General features: G+C 33.5%; 2 protein-coding genes across 6 annotated transcripts; both read left to right on the plus strand.

Moving 5' to 3' along the window:
• The first annotated feature begins 1,362 nt into the window (after positions 1-1,362).
• On the plus strand, positions 1,363-18,982 carry LOC18104704 (beta-amyrin synthase). 5 transcript variants are annotated; one of them, XM_024584381.2, is made up of 13 exons: positions 1,363-1,625; positions 2,234-2,419; positions 2,552-2,641; positions 15,765-15,953; positions 16,144-16,228; positions 16,338-17,053; positions 17,145-17,243; positions 17,377-17,433; positions 17,541-17,587; positions 17,693-18,014; positions 18,104-18,184; positions 18,312-18,395; positions 18,512-18,982. In XM_024584381.2, exons 1-13 carry the CDS (start codon positions 1,425-1,427, stop codon positions 18,632-18,634), a joined length of 2,280 nt encoding a protein of 759 aa, XP_024440149.1. In that variant the 5' UTR covers positions 1,363-1,424; the 3' UTR covers positions 18,635-18,982. The 5 variants fall into 5 exon arrangements, with proteins under 5 accessions (XP_024440149.1, XP_052302860.1, XP_052302859.1 ...); XM_052446900.1 differs by lacking the exon at positions 2,552-2,641 and adding an exon at positions 15,601-15,690; XM_052446899.1 differs by lacking the exons at positions 2,234-2,419; positions 2,552-2,641 and adding exons at positions 15,287-15,472; positions 15,601-15,690.
• A 305-nt stretch (positions 18,983-19,287) lies between these two features.
• On the plus strand, positions 19,288-21,925 carry LOC18104787 (pollen receptor-like kinase 4). Its single transcript, XM_006374750.3, has 3 exons — positions 19,288-20,175; positions 20,283-20,900; positions 20,985-21,925. Exons 1-3 carry the CDS (start codon positions 19,491-19,493, stop codon positions 21,644-21,646), a joined length of 1,965 nt encoding a protein of 654 aa, XP_006374812.2. The 5' UTR covers positions 19,288-19,490; the 3' UTR covers positions 21,647-21,925.
• Positions 21,926-24,841: the final 2,916 nt, after the last annotated feature.

The following is a 24,841-nucleotide window of genomic DNA, read 5'->3' on the forward strand; positions in this document are numbered from 1 at the left end:
TATTTTCTTCATTTCAATCTTTGTCTTCCCGATATTATATAATTTAAGTACTCCCCATTTTATTTTTTTCTCTTTAAATGAATCCCTCATTGCAACCCAAGCCATTGTTGAATTTAATTGTACTTCCCAAACTTAAGCGAAACTCAATTATTGGTCCCATTCCCGCCACCCCCCGACTATTTCTTGTTTTTTTTTTTTTTTATCATTCTGTGATATTTATTGATTATTCCTAGCCCAATTTGACAAACAAAATTACACAAACATGAAAAAAAAAGAGATTAAATGATTAAATTAATTGACTAAATACATTTTTTTTTTGGCATTTGTTTTTTAATATATATACAAATATGGGGGTAAACATTTGGGTTATGACAACATTTAAATTGTTAGATAAAATTAAAAAAATGATTTATATTAACTTTAGCACATTTTGTCAAATAAAACTAGTTTTTTTGGACCTAAAACATATATAATTTTATTATAAACTTGTGCTAATTTTCTCCTTTCATCTTAATTAAAAGAATAGCACTAAGATTTCAACTTGTGTTTTATTAATCATTAATATAATGTAAAAACATTATTTTAATTTAAGAGTTAATTTAAACTAATGAATAAGGTAATAATTTTATATTATCTCTAACATTTTTCAATGTAGAATGACTTTATCTGTAGTGTTTGGCATGCATGCATTAACTGGTACCAATCCAGTTTATAAAACGCAACCACAATTTCCAGGATTCATACCATAATTTAAGCATCACTTGACTAATAATATATGTGAACTTGATACACTTTGAAAAACAAATCACAGGAAATCACAGATTAAAAATGGCTAGTGAATGCCTATAAGAAGTCGTACTTTATACAGTACAGCTAATAATATTTAACTGAACGTGTAAAATGGATCAGATAAAAATATTTGATGGGATATCTTTGGTCAAATATAATGGGCAATATTCCATTCAAATTTTTGGCTGTAACATAATAATAACTTTTAATAGGTCAACCAATTAAGGAAGGGACATATCTTTCTTGGATTAGTTCATACTATTTGCATTTGCATGCCCGTGATGATAAGGCAGCTCCCTAATTCCTCTGTTTAAATATATACCACCTTCCCTTTTGCCCATGATCAAGCAAGCTTCACATTCATTTCTATAGTACTTGAAGTTTGTCCTCTCCTAGCTCCTCCATATCTTCACTATCACCCCCTCACCCCTCCTCCTTTTTATTTTCTTATAAGCTAATTGCATATATATCTTCTCATTATGTTCTCATTATATATATATCCCAAACCCTGTGTGTGTGTGTGTGGTAACAAATTAAGAACATGATTGAATTTGCATGCAGGGGGGAGTAGGAGATCGATCAATATTGAGGGCAGAGGTGGTGTGATTTTGTATAAGAATATTACCTACAGGAAAATGTGGAGGCTAAAGATTGCAGAGAAAGGGAGCAACCCTTACATATTCACAACAAATGATTTTGTTGGAAGGCAGATATGGGAGTATGACCCGAATGCTGGAACTCCTGAAGAGCGTGAACAAGTGGAAGAGGCTCGCCGGAATTTTACAAAAAACCGCTCTGAGGTCAAGCCCAGCTCTGACCTTCTTTGGCAATATCAGGTTCGTACTGTATATCTATATATTCTCCTTCTAATAATGTATTTACTATTTAGTAACCATAATAATTCCAATAATAATATTATTATTATTTCTGTTTTTACCACACACACCATATATATATATGATGAGTTTCTTAAAATTACCAAGTTTTTTTTTTATCTAAATAAATGAATGACTATGTTGACGATAGGTCAATTTGCATGAATAAATCACAACAGAACTTTGAGGAGACATTGTTAAAAGGGAAATTCTCTTAAAAACAACTTCTTTTTCGGAATTATTTTCTTTGTGCTTTTTAAAACGTGGAAGGTTATCTGCTGTCCTCGCTGATTTCATTAATTAAAATAATATTAATATGACCCCAGAAAGTTAAGCAGCCATTCCAGTCCTAATATACATATATAGGCGCATTAGCTAGCCGTAATCAACCTCACTTATATAATCATCTCTTCTACTGAAGACAATAACTCTATTCCTAGCTGGGTAAGATGTAAACTAGGAGCTTGCTGAAGTTGACCAATAATTTAACTGCAGTAAGAATATGACATGGTAACATTTTACAAAAAGGGTAATTAATTGAAAGTAAGAAAGACGAATGATCCATGCAGATTCTGAGGGAGAAAAATTTCAAGCAAACAATTCCTGCAGTGAGAGTTGAGGATGGTGAGGAGGTGACATATGAAAAGACCACAACAGCATTAAGGAGGTCGGCCAACTTTTTTTCAGCTTTGCAGGCAAGCGATGGCCACTGGCCTGCTGAAAATTCTGGGGTCCTTTTTTTCCTTCCTCCTTTTGTAAGTATCTTTTTTTTAATATCATTATGCGAATTCTCGAGTAATAGTATCTATATATATATATATATATATATATATATGGATGGACTTTGGCAATTGAGAAATAATTATCCAGGACAAATAATATTGTAGGTGTTTTGCTTCTACATTACTGGGCATCTCAACACCATGTTCCCTCCTGAGTACCGCAAAGAAATCTTTCGTTACATATACAATCATCAGGTGATTAATTTCATCAGAAATCTAATTAATTATGCAAAATCAACATATTAATTAACACGATATATATGCTGCAGAATGAAGATGGTGGGTGGGGACTGCACATAGAAAGTCACAGCAACATGTTTTGCACAACCTTCAGCTACATTTGTCTACGTATGCTTGGGGTAGGGCCAGATGAGGAAGCTTGTGCAAGAGGAAGAAAATGGATTCTTGACCGTGGTGGTGTCACTTCCATTCCCTCTTGGGGCAAGACTTGGCTTTCGGTATGATTATTTTTTTTTGGGTTTATAAGGATATTTAGACAATCACACTCAAATATATATATATATATATATATATATATATATACACTAGCTAGTCCAATTTATGATTGATAAGTGTAGTATAATAATGTTTCTTCTTAATTTTGTTATAGATTCTTGGTCTGTTTGACTGGTCTGGATGTAACCCAATACCCCCAGAGTTTTGGATTCTGCCTACTGCTTTTCCTGTTCATCCAGGTAATTAATTAGCAAAATAGTACATTTCACTGTTTTTTTAGCTTGATTTGCAAGTTAATAATGCTTATTCAAAAAAATGCAGCAAAAATGTGGTACTACTGTCGATTGGTTTACATGCCGATGTCATATCTCTATGGAAAAAAATTTGTAGGGCCAATTACACCTCTGATTCTATCACTGAGAGAAGAACTGTACCTTCAGCCTTACGAAAGTGTCAAGTGGAAGCAAGTCAGACATTTATGTGCAAAGGAGGATCTTTACTATCCACATTCCTTGATTCAGGACTTCCTTTGGGATAGTCTGTATTTGATGTCTGAATCTCTTCTTACTCGCTGGCCCTTTAACCAGTTGATCAGAAAGAAGGCTCTTGAAGTGACAATGAAGCACATTCATTATGAAGATGAGAGCAGCAGATACATTACTATTGGATGTGTAGAGAAGGTGCTGTGCATGCTTTCATGTTGGGTTGAGGATCCAGATGGTGTTGCTTTCAAGAGGCATCTTGCTAGGGTTCCTGATTACTTGTGGGTTGGAGAAGATGGAATGAAGGTTCAGAGCTTTGGTAGTCAGTTGTGGGATGCTACGTTTGGTTTTCAAGCTTTGTATACTAGTGAGCTTGGTGAAGAAATCAAGCCTACACTGGCTAAATCTTTAGATTTCATCAAGAAATGTCAGGTTGTGGATAATCCAGCAGGTGACTTCATGGGAATGTATCGGCACATTTCTACAGGATCATGGACTTTCTCTGATCAAGATCATGGTTGGCAACTTTCTGATTGTACTGCAGAAGCTTTAAAGGTTAAAATGACATCAGCTATATTAATTTGTTTTTGAAAACATTTTTATAAAATAAAGTGGCACTGATTTTTATCCTCTTTTCTTCAGTGTGTTCTCTTTGCTCAAATATTGCCTACACAATACATTGGTGAGAAACTGGATCCTCAGATGAGCTGTCAATATCATTCTTTCACTACAGGTGAGTGAGTGATTGGTTTTAGCTTTTTTGTCTTACCAAGTTTTCTGTTCTGCACTTCTCTTTCTTTCAACTGCATCAGAATTTTGATCTTCATCCTTAATTTAATTAAATTCAGGGACCAAGAGGTGGTCTTGCAGGCTGGGAGCCTATTCGCGGTGAAATGTGGTTAGAGGTAATTAACTTCTATGCTAATATCTTTTCCTTTTCTTTTTAAAATCAAAACTGTCTTCAATTAACTCCATCATATCAACCGAATTGTTTTTTTTTTTTTTTGTGTTCTTAGAAACTCAATCCTATGGAATTCCTGGAGAACATAGTCATCGAGCACGAGTAGGAATTTTCATACAATCTTTTTTTTTTTGTTATTTTGTACTAGAAGTATTAAATTTCTCTGGTTCTGATTATGTGTATGTTGTCATACAATGCAGCTATGTTGAGTGCACATCATCTGCAATTCATGGATTTGTGATGTTTATGAAGCTGTACCCTGGACATAGGAAGAAAGAAATTGAGACTTTTATTGCAAGAGCTGTCGGATATCTCGAAATGATTCAAATGCCTGATGGTTCATGGTATGGAAACTGGGGAGTATGCTTCATTTACAGCACATGGTTTGCACTCGTTGGGCTAGCTACTGCTGGAAAAACCTACTATAACAACCAAGCAATGCGTAGAGGCGTCGATTTTCTACTCAGGGTACAGTCTCCAGATGGTGGCTGGGGTGAGAGCTACCTAGCTTGCCCAAACAAGGTAATTGAATTCATTTCTGCAATTGAATTATGCCTAGACAAGAGGGAAAATACTTTAATTAAAGATTAATGCTGTGCATCATTTTTCAGATATACACACCTCTCGAAGAAAACCGATCAACTTATGTGCACACAGCTTGGGCTATGCTTGGTTTGATTCATGCTGGCCAGGTCAGTTCCTAATGTACTAGCTAATCTTTTCCCAGCTGCTTTGTTTCTGCATATACATTATGCTAATCTTCTTTCGAAATTTCAATTCATGTAGTGATCTTTCTGTAATTATTTCTGTTTGAAATATGTGGATAGAGATCCCACTCCACTTCACCGTGCTGCTAAGTTGTTCATCAATTCTCAAGCCGAAGATGGCAGCTATCCTCAGCAGGTATCTTGTCATGACCTAGCCGTTGTAAGAATATATTCTGATATGGCTATTGTTACTCCCATTTGCTTGAATTTTCCTCTTGATTTTGCTTAATCATTGTCTGAATTTTCTGCAGGAAATTACTGGAGTTTTCAAGAATAACTGCATGTTACACTACCCTATCTATAAGAATGTTTTCCCCTTGTGGGCTCTGGCAGAATACCGAAAAAATGTTCCATTGCCATCCAAGAAGCTTTGAATCAATCAATGGATTTTGTAGAACAAGATATAGATATATGAGTTGTTTGTGTAGAGAAGCCGGAAAATTGTGCGTGTTGAAACTGCACAGACCCCATATGCAGATGGGGTAGGGGCAGGGCTTGTTTTAAGTCAATAAATATGCTTGTAGATATAATTTTTAGCACACGAGATTAAATAATTACATGTGTATAAATATATAATTATTTTATTAAATATATAACTGGAAATAGAAATAATCTCTATCTAAAGTATTATTTCAAAAAAAATAAAATCTTTAGATTTGATATATGATAACTTGATTTATTTGAAAAATCCCTATCAAGATTTGTGTTTTGTAAGAACACGAATTTTAACATGTATTGTTAAACAATATTTGATAATTTAATACTTTAAAAGATATTTTTAATTTATCTTCAAAGTGTTATTGAAAAACTCTTATAAGATGTTTATGCTTAATCTAACAAAACTTTGTTTTTTGTAAACTTCAAGCATAGATGAAGGAGGCTTAAAAACTTTTGAGAGAGTTTATTTGCTTAAAGAGCTTATCTTGAAGAAAATTTGTATATTCAAGAATTCTTTTTTCTTTTCTTCTAGGTTGAGGCTCTCTATTTATAGAGGTTTGTAGGGGTACTTCTCAGGTCATTTTTCAATGCCACATGACATGATTTTATTGGTTGATCTTTATTAATGGGAACTTGCATTTATGATAAGATATCTTGAATATCCTATCCCAAGTGTCAACCTTTTATTGGTCAAGAAATACATGAAGACCTATTTATTTTCCATGTCATTTATTTTAATTTAATTTATCCTTTATGTAGAAATAAAATAACAAATGACACATGGTGGAATTTGATTTATAGCATGACTTCAAGAATATTGAGACCTCTATAATCAGCATCACAGCTTCTGCAGTTCACCGTGAGACCAATATTTGTCCATCAGCTTCTGCAGTTCTTCCAACTAGCGGTTAAGATTATTATTTTTTTGCAAGAATGTCAAGGCATTATATGCTGCAAAAACATGAAAATATTTAGGCTGCAAAGTGCATCACTTGCCTTCATTATTTGCACATTAAAAACAAACCTTTTGTGATATCCTTTATGGGTGTTTAATATTATCCTTTTGCAAAAAAAACTTTTTGCACTCATCTTGAAAAAGAAATTTAAATGTTTTTTGAAACTTGAATGTAGGTTGACCGCTTGACTTAAGGTTCTACAAGAGTTGCTTCGACGGCTTGAATTCTCCAGCCATGCCATAATATTTCATGAGACTTGGTGCTTGAGGAGTCATTTCTTAACTATCATAATTGTTACTTTTTAACGAACCATCTATTTTGGAGATTCATAACCTTTTTTTAAACACAAGAGCATGATACATCTTTGGCTTTTGATCAAGGTAAGTTCTTATCCTTTTTTTTTAAGACATCTAAATATTATGGGACTTGTAATCTTGTTCCCTATCCCTTCTTTCAAATAAGCACCTAATACGTAGTTCTTTTTAGATGGTGACTTTCAGGATTTTTTTTTCTTCCTCTAAAAGATTCTTAGTAATTGAGGACAAGTATCGCTAGACAAGCCTTCGCGTATATGAACCAGCCATCGGTCTATTAGCTAAAAATTAGTCTTCTAAAAGCATCAAGCATTTGACTTTGTGGTTATTGGAGACTTCTTATGAACTTTATGGTCATGGTGATTTGACTTAATCAGTTTTACAACTTCAATCCTTTCCATATTCAACAACTTTTCTAGTTGATTTGTCGCCGTTAGAATATCATAAACGTGATAGAGATGCTACTTGCAAGGATTATTTCTCAATCTCTGATGCACTTGAGTATACTCCAAAGTATTGGGAATGGACATAAGATATTTTGAAACATTATAAGCCGATCCTCGAGATGGCATATATTTGAGACAACATTTTTGCATCTTTTTTTACATATGACTAGTAGATGAATATTATCCTTTCTTTCTACAACATTGGACTCTTGCTATAACACGTTATCTACCCCGAATGGCAAGGAGTCTGTGTCACTTTAGGAATTGAAATCATATAACGGCCTTCCTATTTTCGGCACTTTTTATGATGAAGTCATCCTTTATGCTGATGAATTTAACGAAGCTGATAAGAAATTATGTTCTTTTCTTTCAAACAGTTGCAAATACCTATTAATTACCTTTCATAAAGAATGTGAGAACGTTCGTGGTAACTATGTAATGACTCTTCAAGATTAGGTAGATTTCTAGTTTCCAGAAGACTTGAGATACAAGGTGTCTTTCTATATGGGTAAGTTTAGCAAATCCAATAAGATTACTTATTCATCTGGCTCAATTGACAAGTCTCATATTCACTCCAGCAAATTCATTCATCCTCTTAAAGAGCTTAATCTCCCTCCTCACATTCATGATGAAGTTTATTTAGTGACTTTTCTTTCATGTTGGCTATGCAAATTTGTATTTCCTAGCAAAGATATTGGTTACATTCGTCCTAGTACTTTCAAAGTAGCATCCATGATGGTGACGGGAAGGCAATCCTCTCTTGCTATACCAGTTCTAGCAAGTATTTTCAAAGGTCTAAAGGAAATCGAATATGTATGGTGTGATTGCACAACACATCTTTTTTTCTATTTATTTTCTCACCAGTTGGCTTGTAGAAAAATTTAGCATCCATCAAATAGCCATTAGCCCTGCCAAGTTAGTTGAGATGACAAAATATACCGGCGCAGGGTTAGCAAAATATTTTAATGAATCTCAAGCTACTGCTCTTTTTAAAAACCCCAAAAGGATTATCATATCTCCTGCATTACTTCCTTTGGCTAAAGTTGTTGTCTTGCATGATGATGACAACTTATCAGTCCTCAAGAGTGAGTATTTTATATGTATTTGATTTGGCTATTTGACTCTTTGTTATGATGATACGTTTATAATTGAGCCTTATTATCCTGATAGATTTAGTAGACAGTTTGAATTTTACCAACATATTTCTCGTGACTTTGAAGGGAGAGCTAGGGTTCCAACCTTGGAAGATGCGTTTCAACGTTGGCGTAGTCTTACTAAACTCAACACTCACTCTCAGTGGAAGCTTTTGTTGCCTATAAGCGCTGAACTTTCTTTGATGACTAAATGATATATGGTTGTCATTGACCTACTAAGTTAGAGATGAATCTCCATACATAGATAATTTATTTTTTAATTCAATTTATCAATGTAAACTGCTGGTTGTCAATTATTAATTCATTAATATTTTATTTGTTTTCTAACTATAACTTTTTAATTATCAATAGATAATTGAGAATAATAATTTTGCAAACCGTCACTTTTAATTGTTAATTTGAATCGTTAATTGTAATAATCTAGCATAACAATTGAAGGAAAAAAAATTATAATAAAAGAATAAAAGAACTTGAAACAATAACAATAAGAACTAAACTGTAATTTTTAAATCTAATAACCTAAAGGAAAAATGAATGAAGAACCATTGGATTGCACAATTACAATCCACAATGAGTCACGGGCAACAATCCCATAAACAATATTTCAGCCATATGTTTTAGGTAGTGTTTAGTATTAAGGCAATAGTTGATTTTCAAAATGTTTTTTTGCTTAGAAATATATTAAAATAATATATATTTTTTATTTTTTAAAATTTATATTTTATATCAGCACATCAAAACAATTCAAAAACATCAAAAAAATAATTTGAACTATTAAAATCTACAGTGACAATGAGTCATGAGCAATAATACCAGAAAAGGTATTTTAGCCACATGTTTTAGAGTTTTACTAAATCATCAACCCGTGCTACACTGCAGGTCAGGTCAAGTCAAATCTTTCTTTAACTTAAAAAAATATTCAGATGTTGTGAATAATTTTTTTTTCTAGTGGAAAGAAATTAAAATTATGTGAGCGTTGATCCAATATGACTAGGTTGATTTTGCAAGTTCGAAAGCAATCCGGTTGATTTGTAAAGACATAATTTGACTCAAGAAATTCCAAGATGACATCTTTCTTTAATATTAAAATAACAACATATTGGATTGATTTAGGTAAACCAGAGTTAACATTTCAAACTTTCAACTTAGGTTATGAGACTATGATAACCCCATAGAAAACAAATCAAAACAAATTATGAAGTCTAATTCCTAATCAACCCAATATTGAATGATGAAATTGAAACAAAGAATCAATTAAGAAAAGGACCTGAAAAAACGACTTTAGTTAACTTGTCAAATTCGCGATTCGGGTTATAAAATCAAAATAACCATATAAAAAGCAAATCAAAACAAATTATGAAATCTGATTCCTAACCAACCTAAAGTTGAAGGATGAGATAAAGATTAAAAAAATAAATGAAATAAAAAAACAACCCAGGCGAACTTGTCATATTCATGTATCTAGTTATGAGACTGAGATAGTCTCATATAGAACAAATCAAAACAAAGTATGAATTATAGAATTTGTAAAAAATCTAATTAAAGAATAACATAAAAAAGAAGTCAAGTCAAACTTGGTTAACCCGTTAAGCAGTATTCTCAAATTATGAGGCCGAGATAACCTAATAAAAAGCAAACCAAAATAAATTATAAAGTTTAATTCTCAATCAAACACAATATTAAATGATGAAATTGAGAAAAAAGTCAATTAAAAAAAAACTGAGTCATCTAGGTTAACCTGTCAAACCTATGAATCGGATCATGAGACGAAGACAACCCAAAATAAGCATATCCGATGTTTAAGGACCCATAACTCCGGTCATAAGATTGAGATAATCTCTTAGAAAATAAATTGAAAAATAAAAACATGATTTAATCGGGTTTAAAATGCCAAAACTTGAGACCCTAATTGTCATAACCCAATTTTGACTCCCCAATTTTATATATATTTTGAAAAATAAAAACAAAGTAATATTTTTTTTCCCAATAATTTAGTTAATTTTAATCATTTTCTTCATTTTTTTTAAATTTTTGTGTGTTAAAAACAATTTTGAATATCATAAAAAACACAAAAATACAAAAAAAAAAATAACCAGAAAATATAGTTAGGGTTGAAATTAAATCGATAATTGGCATCACGAGTAAAAATAACATTTGAGATTTTTTACGCTACAATTGAGGATTTGATTGAAGAAAAGGGGCTTAATTTAATCTTAATTCTGCTTCTATTAGAAAAATTGAAGAGCTAGATGAATTTGTAACACTTGACCAAATTAAAAAGTTAATTAAGGATTTATTTAAAGAGGAAAATCAAATTAAGAGTATGATTGATTATAATTGTATAATTCTAGAAATTAAAGATGAATTTGTAATAAATAGTTAAATCTGGAGGAATAAATTGATTTAATTAGAAATGCAATAAAAAAAATTATGATTTAAGAATTTTAAAAGATAAATCAATTTATTTTTTAGGATATAAATCAAAGAAATTATAAGATGAAATATTTTAATTGAATAGAATTGAAAAACTCAAAACCCATAGACTGTAATTAAAAATAGGAAACATTCAAGGATCAATTATCTTAGTTATAATTTCATTTCAGTCCCATTTGTTTCACTCCAATCAATTCAGTCCAATTAAATTGAACTAATTCAATTAAGCCCATTCAAAGCATGTTTTCGGTCTGATTTTGTCCAATTGATTCAATCCAGTCCAGGATCCAAATTAAACCCCAAATCCCAGCAAAATAAACCCAGATTCTAATCTCCCAATTCCATGTCCCAAAAATCATTCAATACTGCATGAATTCCAGATTTTCTCTCCTTAAAAAAAAAGGGTGGACACTGGGGAATTCAAATGGGTGGAACCGGGAAAAAAACCAAGAAACAACAACATAGGACAAGCCTCCCACGGAGAACAACAAAGAGGTCTGGAAATGTTTCCAGGTAACCGACCGAGAGACCCACATCACCATAGCCATCCTTTCAAGCACAAACCAACACCATACCCATCAGATCAAACTCCCAGCCTTTATGAGCTATCTCCACCATATCCCAGCCTTTATAAACATCATCGTCTTCCTTACCTTCCACCAACCCAGAACAAACAGCACCAGGGAGAGAATAAAAAATCTTCATCCTCTATTCCTCATGAACGAGTACTGGAAATTTCTCCAGTTTCTCCCCCACCCGTCCCTTCTCTCATTCAATCTCCTCCATGCCTGAAACCCAGTTCCTACCCTTCATTTCCACCAACCGTGACCCACAGTGCTCCTTAACCCAGCCAATCACTAGTGAAAAAAACCAAACCTAAACCCCTCTCCCCTGCCGCTATTGTTCTCACTTTCTCATCCTAATAGACCGGTGGCCACTGAATCACTACAACAGCAGCCCTCTCGTCTCCTTCCACAAACCAACAAACCCAGCAAATCATCTCCACTGCCCCTAACCTCTACTGCCCAGCCACCCTCCTTTCTCTTACCATTAAATAGCCACCACTGAACCACCGAACTGGCCACCATCATCAACCTCTCTTTTACCCACAACCACCAAATCTCCCTTTTGACCACACATACCCAAACAACAAATCACCCAAACAAAACCTGTTACTGCTGCCTCCTTCTCCACAGATACCCACGACAGTAACCCCATACACCCACGGTTGCCACTCCCTCCAAGCCCACGCCCACGACAGCACCGACCTCAGCCAACGATACAGACCAGCCACCAGCCGTGAACTGGTCTGACCTCCTCCACGAAATACAGAAGCCACGCCCACAGACCCGAATCGCCTCCCTCTCCATCACCATCTAGCCACCAGCCCTAACTCCAGTAATAAAAAAAAAAAAAAATGAAATTAAGGAAGAGGCACTTAGGTTTGGGGAATCAAAATTACAGAAAAAATTCAAGGCTTTTCTCCCAAAAATTACGATTTCTGTGTCTTTTTGCAGGTCTTTTATATGGCACGTGTTTACACGCGCGAGTAAGTCCAAGATAGTCAATTGATCAGAGCATGATGTAGACTCGCCCACGTGGCCTTGGAGGCTTCTTCAGCATTTTCTTGTGTTTTGTTATTTGTGTTTTAAATTTCATGTATATTGATATTTTTGTTTTATTATTGGGAAAGTCTGATTTTTTTTTAATTGTTGGTGGTGATATTTTCATAAAAAAATTAAAAAGAATTGTAAAAGGAGAAGATAATAAAATGATTCATTTATTATTTCGTAATATTTTCTGACCATAGGATTTAAAACCCATAGAATAATAATGTTGACCTTCGGGTAATATTTTCTGACCATAGGATTTAAAAAAGATCAATTCAAGTTTTAGCACCCTTAGAGGTTCAACTTTCACTTAAAAAAAAAATTTAATTAACACATTTTCTTTTAAATACATCAATATTCAAATTTTAAAATTAAATATAGATTATGTTCATTTATAGAAATTTATGTGAAAATTCCTTTTTAGAACTAATGTTAATGTTTTGTTGAGTTTTTTTTTAAAAAAATTGATATTATTTTCTAACATGTTTAAAAATTAATCTAAAACTTTTAACAAAATTAAAAAAAATTAAAAAAAGGCTTATAATCAATATCAATACTACAAAAAAGTAAAAAATTGATCCTACAAACTATTAACTAAAAAATGGATTAACAAAAATATTCTAATAAAAAACAAATCTGATAGTATAAAAAAAATATATAAAAAATTATTATTATAATGAATAGTAGGATACAATAAAACTTTTTTTTTATTTTAAATTTAATTAATTATATTAAAAAACTAATAATTAAAAGAAAATAAAAAAGGATCACTGTGCATTTGCACAGTCACGGCCGACACTGCTAAAAATATTTTTTCAGTCGCTAGTTTATATAGATATATAGTCTTACAGAGAGAGAGAGAGAGAGAGAGAGAATGTGGAGGCTAAAGATCGCAGAGAAAGGGAGCAACCCTTACATATTCAGCACAAATGATTTTGTTGGAAGGCAGATATGGGCGTATGATCCGAATGCTGGAACTCCTGAAGAGCGTGAACAAGTGGAAGAGGCTCGCCGGAATTTTACCAAAAACCGCTCTGAGGTCAAGCCCAGCTCTGACCTTCTTTGGCAATATCAGGTACGAACTCCATGTATCAATTATTAACAACAACAATAATATATTTTTTAACCATAGATATTATATGATGAGTTTCTTCTTTCTTACAATATATATATATTTATTGTGGCTTACGATCAAATAAAAAAAAAAGTTTTAGGGGACAGCGAAACAGCTTTATACAAGTCTCGTCGCATCCATTTTTTTCCGTCTTAATTACTGGCCTGACTTGTAGATTCTGTGCACTGTGCAGGATTAAATTAATCAACCTAGTTAATTAATTAGCATTAAACCTCCAAATTAAGTAGGGTATAGAATGACTATTGATATGCATGGACCATTCAACACTTTTATTCAATTTCATGAAAATAATTATTTTTTAAAAAATAATAATTTAAATTCAATTAAGACAAACTAATTTCCTAATATAATTCTTCCTTTTCTTATTAGTATTTTTCATTTAAAAAACATCGATGTTTTTATTCTTTATCATTCATTTAATAAGAATCAAAAGCAATTAGAACACATACAAAAAAAAAATATTAAAATAAAGATAAAAAATCTCTCTAATTAAAACTTAAAACTCCTTTGTCTAATAAATATTAATATTTTTTTTTTGGAAATTTTTTACCAACATTAATCTTTTAGAAAATATATTATTCTAAAAATATAATATTCTTATAATTTCCACACACTTGTAATGAAAAACATAGGAATAATATAATGCTACCGCGTTGTTGCGAGAAAGTCTTAGATTTCAAATTAAATCATGGAGAGTTAATTCAATATGACTCGATTAGCTTTGCAAATCAAAAAACAACCTAGATGATTGGTCATAACCCGATTTTATTTTAAAAATTTTCATGATGCCATGTTTTTTTTATAATATTAAGACGATGACATCTTGTATCAACTTGAGTCAATTTAGATTAACCTATCACAACTATGACTTTGTTATGGACCTAGCTGAGTTTAATAATTTTGTTTTTTTAAATTATTTTTTTATTAGATTATATGATTATAAAAATAGACGTTTGCAGGAAAGTCGCCTCATGAAAGGACAATCATGATGGACCATATAAAAAGAGTGTTTTGTAATATTATAAAATAAATGTTATAATCTAATTCAAAAATAGAGTAAAAGATCAATGATATTTAATAAAATAATATCTTAAATATATTCTTAATTAATTTAAGAACTTAATAAAATAATAAATATATATAATATATTTTGAATCAATTAATTTTAAAGTAATTAAATTTAAATTGAAGGAAAAAAAAATATAAATATAAAGAGTAAAATGTAGCCTTTTTTAAAAAAAAATGATGGGTGGATTAGGAATCTTCTGCTAGATTGAATTCCAGTCACCGGAGAGATGACCAAAAAATTAGGCCGGAGTTTTCTTATCCGAAAAATCATTTTCAATTCATTTTTACCAATAAATATTTAATAAACACAATTAAAATCTCATGATATCAAATAAGTTTTAAAACTCAAAATCAAGTCAGGAAAAATCGCGATAACCCCATAATATTTTGTTAGACAGTGAACAAAGAATTCTCTATCTCTTTTAGGTGGTTTTTTCTTTTGGTAATGTAATGTAATATCTGTGGTCATTTTTCCTATGACTCCAGCCCTAGCTAGGTATGATGTAAAGTAGGAACTTGCTGAGGTTGACCAATAATTAACTGCAGTAAAAATATGCTATGGTAACATTTTGCAAAAAGGGCTCTTAAGTGAAAGTAAAAAACATGAATGATCCATGCAGATTCTGAGGGAGAAAAATTTCAAGCAAACAATTCCTGCAGTGAGAGTTGAGGATGGTGAGGAGGTGACATATGAAAAGACCACAACAGCATTAAGGAGGTCGGCCAACTTTCTTTCAGCTTTGCAGGCAAGCGATGGCCACTGGCCTGCTGAAAATTCTGGGGTCCTTTTTTTCCTTCCTCCTTTTGTAAGTATCTTTTTTTAATATCATTATGCGAATTCATCTTTTAATCGAGTAATACTATATATATATATATATATATGGATGGACTTTGGCAATTGAGAAATAATTATCCAGGACAAATAATATTGTAGGTGTTTTGCTTCTACATTACTGGGCATCTCAACACCATGTTCCCTCCTGAGTACCGCAAAGAAATCTTTCGTTACATATACAATCATCAGGTGATTAATTTCATCAGAAATCTAATTAATTATGCAAAATCAACATATTAATTAACACGATATATATGCTGCAGAATGAAGATGGTGGGTGGGGTCTGCACATAGAAAGTCACAGCAATATGTTTTGCACAACTTTCAGCTACATTTGTCTACGTATGCTTGGGGTAGGACCAGATGAGGAAGCTTGTGCAAGAGGAAGAAAATGGATTCTTGACCGTGGTGGTGTCACTTCCATTCCCTCTTGGGGCAAGACTTGGCTTTCGGTATTTTGTAATTGCCATCATGCATATAACAATACACGCTTTTATCTCACAAAACTAAGATGGTTTTTATTTGTTTATTTATTTTTTAGACGTATGCAGAGTTGTATATGCAGTGTTGTACAATCTGTGATTTAAGCAAGGTACTTTAAGTGAGTGTGTTAAAGTTTCTTCTTAATTTGATTCGTTGTAGATTCTTGGTCTTTTTGACTGGCTTGGATGTAACCCAATGCCCCCAGAGTTTTGGATTATTCCTTCTACCCTTCCTATTCATCCAGGTATTTATTTATTAGTACAGTTTTCTTAGCTTGATTTGGAAGTTAATTAATAAGTAAGTATATAATTAATAATGCTTATAATTAGTTTGATCCCCATGATAAAATGCAGCAAAAATGTGGTGCTATACTCGATTGGTTTACATGCCAATGTCATATCTCTATGGAAAAAGATTTGTAGGGCCAATTACACCTCTGATTCTATCACTGAGAGAAGAACTGTACCTTCAGCCTTACGAAAGTGTCAACTGGAAGCATGTCAGACATTTATGTGCAAAGGAGGATCTTTACTATCCACATACCTTGATTCAGGACTTCCTTTGGGATAGTCTGTATTTGATGTCTGAACCCCTTCTTACTCGCTGGCCCTTTAACCAATTGATCAGAAAGAAGGCTCTTGAAGTGACAATGAAGCACATTCATTATGAAGATGAGAGCAGTAGATACATTACTATTGGATGTATAGAGAAGGTGCTGTGCATGCTTTCATGTTGGGTTGAGGATCCAGATGGTGTTGCTTTCAAGAGGCATCTTGCTAGGGTTCCTGATTTCTTGTGGGTTGGAGAAGATGGAATGAAGGTTCAGACATTTGGTAGTCAGTTGTGGGATGCTACATTTGGTTTTCAAGCTTTGTATAGTAGTGATCTTGGTGAAGAAATCAAGCCTACACTTGCCAAAGCATTTGATTTCATCAAGAAATGTCAAGTTGTGGATAATCCAGCAGGTGACTTCAGAGGCATGTATCGTCACATTTCTAGAGGATCATGGACTTTCTCTGATCAAGATCATGGCTGGCAAGTTTCTGATTGTACTGCAGAAGCTTTAAAGGTTAACATGACATCAACTATATTAAAATTTTCTTTTTTGAAAACATTTTTATAAAATGAAGTAGCACTGATTGTTATCCTCTTTTGTGCAGTGTGTTCTCTTTGCTCAAATGCTGCCTTCTGAATACGTTGGTGAGAAATTGGATCCTCGGATGATTTTTGAAGCTGTCAATATCATTCTTTCACTACAGGTGAGTTAGTGATTGGGTTTAGCTGCTTTATCTTACGAACTGTTCTGTTCTGTTCTGCACTTTTTTTTTCTTCCAAAGAAATGCATCTAGAATGGTATCAGAATTTTGATCTTCATTCTATAATTACATTCAGGGACCAAGAGGTGGTCTATCAGGCTGGGAGACTATTCGAGGTGAAATGTGGTTAGAGGTAACTTGTATGCTAACATCTTTTCCTTTTCGTTTTAAAATAAAAAATGTCGTTAACTAACACCATCATATCAACTGAATACCTTTTTTTGTCTTTTGTGTTCTTAGAAACTCAATCCTCTGGAATTTGCGGAGAACATAGTCATCGAGCATGAGTGGGAATTTTCATACAAGCTTCCTGTATATATATTTATTTATTTTGTACCATAAATATTAAATTTATCTGGTTCTGATTATGAATATGTTGTCATACAATGCAGCTATACTGAGTGCACATCATCTGCAATCCAAGTATTTGTGATGTTTATGAAGATGTACCCAGGACATAGGAAGAAAGAAATTGAGACTTCTATTGCAAGAGCTGTCGAATATCTCAAAATGATTCAAATGCCAGATGGTTCATGGTATGGAAACTGGGGAGTTTGCTTCATTTACAGCACATGGTATGCACTTGTTGGTCTAGCAGCTGCTGGAAAAACCTACTATAACAACCAAGCAATGCGTAGAGGCGTTGATTTTCTACTCAGGGTACAGTCTCCAGATGGTGGCTGGGGTGAGAGCTACCTATCTTGCCCAAACAAGGTAATTAACTTTATTTGTGCAATTCAATTATTCCGAGACAAGAGGGAAAATACTTTGAATAAAGATTAATGTTGAGCTTCATTTTTCAGATATATACATCTCTAGAAGAAAACCGATCAACTTATGTACAATCAGCTTGGGCTATGCTTGGTTTGATTCATGCTGGCCAGGTCAGTTCCTTATGTACTAGTTGATCTTTTCCCAGTTGCTTTGGTTCTGCGTATACATTATGCTAATCTTCTTTCCGAATTTCAATTCGTGTATTAATATTTTTGTCATTATTTTTGTTTGAAATAGGCGGATAGGGATCCAACTCCACTTCACCGTGCTGCTAAGTTGTTGATCAATTCTCAAGCTGAAGATGGTAGCTATCCGCAGCAGGTATCTTGTCATGACCTAGCCATTGTAACAATCTATACTGATATGGATATGGTTCCTCCCATTTCCTTGAATTTTCCACTTGAATTTGTTTTATCATTATCTGAATTTTTCGGCAGGAAATTACTGGAGTTTTCAAGAATAACTGCATGTTACACTACCCTATCCATAAGAATGTTTTCCCCTTATGGGCTCTGGCAGAATACCGAAAAAAATTTCCATTTCCTTCCAAGAAGCTTTGAATCAACCTACGGATTTTGTACAACAATATATATATGTAGTTGTTTGTGCAGGGAAGCAGGAAAATTGTGAGTGTTGAAACTGCAGACCCCATATGCATATATGGGGCAGGGGGCAGGCTTATTTTAAGTCAATAAATATATGCTCACAGAAGATTGTATAAAGTTGAACCAAAAACTAAGTTTCTCATAATCCCATGTATTTATTATATTAATCAAAAAAATTCAGTCTTCTGATCCTGTAAATCAGAATGGATGATCTTCTATATGTAACTACTCAATATTTTGATGCGACTGATCATCATTTCTAGGCATGAATAGCCTACAATTCCAGCTAGTTTCATCTGTCAATAGGGATTTTGGTGGTTTGTTTTCTTTTTGTTTTTTGTTAGGGCCTTAGAAGCCAACCAAGGCAAGTTTAAAACTGAAAAAATAAAAATATATATCAGACATTAACTGCGTAGATATAGCAGACAGGATAACTATTAATCCAACATTAGCCATAACCTAAAATGAGCATATCTGCCTAATATAACAGCACTAACAACTAATCATCATAATAAAATCGAAGGCTGGCCTTGGATCTCTCCTGTACTCACCTCTCCCTTCTACGCTGTCACGCAGGCAAATCTTAGTTGCTTGACCAACTTCCATTTTTCTTTTCCATTGTTATCTCTGCATCCTGGTCATCTTTACTATTCCTGGAATTGCACATCAACTGTGTTGGTGTCCAGGTTATTGCGTTCTCCATTTCTGAAAGACCAAGAAATTAAGACAAAAATATGTCAATGAAAACTTCTGACAATTGATAATTCCGGAGAGAATAGTAAACATTTGAGAATTCTTGAGCACTGTACTAATGGTTATGGCTGCGCACGTAGCTAAGTTTGCGCGCGCAACCACCTCATCATTAGTCCTCCTTGTTCTTGCTTTTGTGTTATCCATTGTGGTTACATCCTTTGGTTCACCAGATTCCGACGCTCTTTTAAAGTTCAAGGACCAGCTAGCGAACAACGGGGCTATTAATAGCTGGAATCCCTCTGTGAAACCATGTGAATGGGAGAGATCAAATTGGGTCGGTGTGCTGTGTTTGAATGGAAGCATTCGGGGTTTGCAGCTTGAACATATGGCACTCTCCGGCGATATTGATTTGGATGCACTTGCTCCCTTGCCTTCGTTTAGAACATTAAGCCTTATGGACAACAATTTTGATGGTCCATTGCCTGATTTCAAGAAACTAGGGAAGTTGAAAGCGTTGTATTTGTCAAATAACCGATTCTCAGGAGACATTCCTGACAATGCATTTGAAGGCATGGGTTCATTAAAGAGACTGTATCTGGCAAATAATCTTCTTACAGGCAAGATTCCTTCATCACTTGCTACCTTGTCTAAGTTGATGGAATTGAAACTTGAAGGAAACCAATTTCAAGGCCAAATACCTAATTTTCAACAGAAGAGTATGAAGACAGTAAATGTAGCCAACAATGAATTGGAGGGTCCAATCCCAGAAGCCCTAAGCAGATTGAGTCCACATTCATTTGCAGGTAATCTTTCTATCCAAGAACAGATTACTTACGCAACTTTATCATGCATCTTTAACCTTTCTGCAGCATTTTCCTGAGAAAATCTTTCTTAACTAAATCATTTTCAGGCAATAAAGGACTATGTGGACCCCCGTTAGGGCCATGCATACCCTCTCCACCTTCTACCCCCAAATCCAATGGGAAGAAATTTAGCATTCTATACATTGTAATCATTATATTGATTGTGCTGCTAATGCTAGCAGCCATTGCTTTTGCTTTCCTTCTGTTTTCCCGAAAAAAATGTAAAAGTCGAATACAGAGGACAGCATCATCACCAGAGGAGAACTCCAACAAAATGGTGGCTTCTTATTATAGAGATGTACATCGTGAATTGTCAGAGACTAGTTCTCATGCAAAGAAGGCTGATCATGGAAAGTTGACATTCCTGAAGGATGACATTGAGAAGTTTGATTTGCAAGACTTGCTTACAGCCTCAGCAGAAGTTTTGGGGAGTGGGACATTTGGATCTTCATATAAGGCAGTTGTCGTTGGACAACCTGTGGTTGTTAAGAGGTATCGGCATATGAGCAATGTGGGGAGAGAAGAGTTCCATGAGCACATGAGAAGGTTAGGGAGGTTGAAACATCCCAACTTGCTGCCTCTTGCGGCATATTACAATAGGAGGGATGAGAAGCTTTTGGTTACAGAGTTCGCTGAGAATGGTAGCCTGGCTAGTCACCTTCATGGTAAGTTCATGATGCATCAAGTGTACTTTTTCTGAAATAGTCAAGTCTTTGTGTTCTTACAGCCATTCTGCCTGTTTTCTACAGGAAATCATTCACCGGAAGAAGATGGACTTCATTGGCACATCCGCTTGAAAATCGTCAAAGGAGTAGCCAGGGGTTTGGCTTTTCTCTACAATGAGCTTCCTATAATTGCTCCTCATGGACACCTAAAATCTTCCAACGTGCTCCTAGACGAGTCGTTCGAGCCTCTCTTGACAGATTATGCTCTAAGACCCGTGGTCAACCCTGAACATGCCCACATGTTCATGATGGCTTACAAGTCACCTGAGTATGCACAACAAAGCCGGACATCAAACAAGACAGATATATGGAGTTTTGGCATTTTAATACTGGAGATGTTAACTGGCAAGTTCCCTGAGAACTATCTAACACCATGTTATAACAGTGATGCAGACTTAGCAACTTGGGTTAATAACATGGTGAAGGAAAAGCGAACAAGTGAAGTGTTTGATAAGGAAATAGTTGGAACAAAATATAGCAAAGGAGAAATGATAAAGCTTTTGAAGATTGGATTAAGTTGCTGTGAAGAGGATGTAGAGAGAAGGTTGGACATTAAGGAAGTTGTCGAGAAGATTGATGTACTGAAAGAAGGAGACGAAGATGAAGAACTTTACGGGAGTGAAGGGAATGCATATAGTGTTAGAGGGAATGACCAGGAAGGATATTCCTTCACATTGGATCGATGATTGTCGGAGGAGCATGAAGTAAAAGGCATATAGAACAATATCACAAGGGATGACAGGTTTCCTGACTCCCACACAGTGAAGAAGAACATGAAGAGTGGAGTGATCTGTTATGAGGGTTAGCTTTCTCTGTTAACTGTAGAAAATGTTGTAAAGCAACAATGGGGGTTAATTAGCTGATAGAATTTTAATTTTATGTTTTTGGGTTTTAGAGGGAAAGAGGAAAAAAGGAAACCTATAAGAATATTTTTTCTTCTTCCATTCAAATCATTTTGGTCATCATTTGTGTTATCTCCCCCGCATGAAAAGTAATACTAATAGGTACGCCTGATTCATAGCATCACAGTAAACCAGGTCTGATTTGTAACAATCCTTGTTATTCTTCACTCCTGACTACGGCAGAATTTTGTAAACTTGGCATTCATTTGACAGAGCAATTTATTTCCAGCTGCTAGAATTCACACGCAAGTCCTCGTCCTACCATATATTTTCTGTCTCTTTTCTCGGTAAGTTTATGATGCATTTGAATTCTCCCTGCAGTGTATGCTCCTGTCATAAGGCATCATAGGCTCAAGCTTTGCTATCATTCTTAAACTCAAACTAGAGTCGGAGGTAGTATTTTTCCACAGGGAAGTCTTCCAATGACATGCTGTTAAGGTTTTCTTGCCCTTAAAGGCTTGATCAAATGGATAGTTAATGTTGCAATCTTTATCACCAGATATCCCTCAAAAGGAATTATAAAAAAAAAAAAAAAAGATTTCTTCATGAAGATTTAAAAAGTCACAATTTTATTTACTGAGAACTTAATGCTTTCAGACTGATGATTACATTTGGAACAAGAATCAGCACATTTAATTAAATTACAGAGATCATCTTGACCAGCAGTGCGTATCTAGTTGAAGGTGGAAATACATACACTTGATGAAAACTCATGTGGGTGAAAAATGACATTAATTAACAAAAACTAAAGGGTCGGGTAAATTAACTTTCACCCGCGTTCCTTGCGGATTACAATTTTATTTTTATTTTTTGTAAATTTTATTTTTAAATATTAGGTTATTAAAAAATTAACTTTGTATTTTTTTTCTTTGTATTTTATCTTTTTTTTTATAAGATTAACATGATTTACAAATTTTTCAGAATAATTCAGATTGCTTCGATATAAGGGTTTGATAAGTTATCTTTTTAATTGAATTTGAATTTTTTTACTGTCTATTTTTTTTTCTCATAATTAAAAAAAATAATTTAAGATAAAAGTCATGTTATTAAACTTTATAAAGTCCATAGACATGTTCACAAGTTTGGTTGGTTGACCTGATTCGTGAGTTTGATAAGTTAAACTTTTTTTTTCAATTTTATTTTATTTTATTCTTAGATATTGAGTTAATTGAGAATTCAGTTTCATAATTGATTTTATTTTGCTTTTTATGAGGTTATCATTGTAATATCCCACATCTTCGGGTGAGGATTTGATAGCTAGCCTTATTAAGAGTGCTAGTTGTCAACTTGTCATACGTGTTTTGGGGCGTCAGGCTCAGATGTGAGCTCGCGTCACCAGAAACAAAACCGTAAGGACGGTAAGGCCCAAAGCGGACAATATATGACAGGTTGAGCTGGGCTGTTACAATCATGGTCTAAGAAAAATCTCAGTATTGAGTTGATGTTTAATTTTATTATCATATAATTAAATAAAAAATAAGTTTAAAAAATAAATTATAATCTCACTGGGCCACTAGAGTTCATAACCCTATTTGCAGGTTTAGAGAGTTTACTTACTGTCCGGATATGCCTTTTTTCCTTTAATTGCTCTAAATTTATTTATTTTTTCAATTTCTTCTTTTAATATTGGAGTTGGTGTTCAATTTTGTGATTGTTTATTTTTGTTATTATATAATTAAAAAAAATAGTTTTAAAAAAATAAATTATAATCTCACTAGAGTCCATAACCCGATTTGCAAGTATGGAGAGTTTACTCACTGTCCAGATATGCCTTTTTTCTTTAATTATTCTAAATTTATTTATTTTTTCAATTTATTCCTTTAATATTGGACTGGTTGAGAAATAAACAAAATGATTTATTCTTGTTTGTTTTTTATAGTGTTATCATTGTCTTAAATAGATGTTTATTTTAGATTGGTGTTTAATTTTATGAGCATCTATTTTTATCATATAATTAAGTAAAAATTATTAATTAAAATATTTATTTATTAAACTCAGTAGAGTCCATGACCCGGGTCGTAGAGGGACCAGGATCAATCTAATTTGTCACTATCTCAATAAAAAAAAATTAAGTTGCCATCTTGAAGTTTATTTTTAAAAAACATCTAAGCCATGTTTTTACTAGTTATCAAAGATTGCATTTGGATCCATGAAATTAATTGATTTAATTCGGGTTAGCTCCCACATAATTTAATTAGTAACTTGAGCTAGGTAAAAAATTGAGTCGGAAGGTTTAAAAATTCATTCATTTAATTAAGTTTAATGGTATTGTTAAAAAAATTTAATACTTTTAATATTTTTTATATTTAAATAAAAAATAATTTGACCCGCAAGATAGAAGGTGAAATGAATGAACAAGTTACAAGCTAATTTATTAAGCACCTAGTAGTCAAGCGGTAAAGGAGTGAATGAGGGTGTGGATCTTGTATTGATGAACTCTCTTTGGTGGTTTAATTGTTTGAAGTGACTGATCACTGGTACTGTATAGTTCATTATATTCTGTGTATTTTTTTAAAAAAAAATTATAATGTAATAAAAAAATATTACAATTGTGTTGACTCATTACATTATATAAGTGTTACATTAAGAAAAGAGTAAGTTATGTAGTGAACCGTTACATTTGTGTTATTTTTTTTTAGTTTAACGTGGGTGTCCGGGTCAGCTTGCGCGCACCTCGACTAATCTCACGGGTCCTGAAGTTAACGATCATGTAAACCTCCAGTGGCCATCATATGAGCAATCACAGGGCTCGAACTTGAGACCACAGAGGGAGCAAACCTCTTGGTCCCAAACTCTTACCACTGGGCCACCACCTAGATGGTTGTTATATTTGTGTTATTGTTCATGCATCTAATCGCAAAATACTCTTCATCAAAAGGATTAAATTTTATTCTTATAAAATACAAGAACAAATTAAATTTTAAATAAGAGCCTATTTATAAATAGAAATAAAACATGGGAACTACAATAATTTTTTCA

This window comes from Populus trichocarpa, chromosome 14, assembly GCF_000002775.5.
Source record: "Populus trichocarpa isolate Nisqually-1 chromosome 14, P.trichocarpa_v4.1, whole genome shotgun sequence".
Lineage (NCBI taxonomy): Eukaryota > Viridiplantae > Streptophyta > Magnoliopsida > Malpighiales > Salicaceae > Populus > Populus trichocarpa.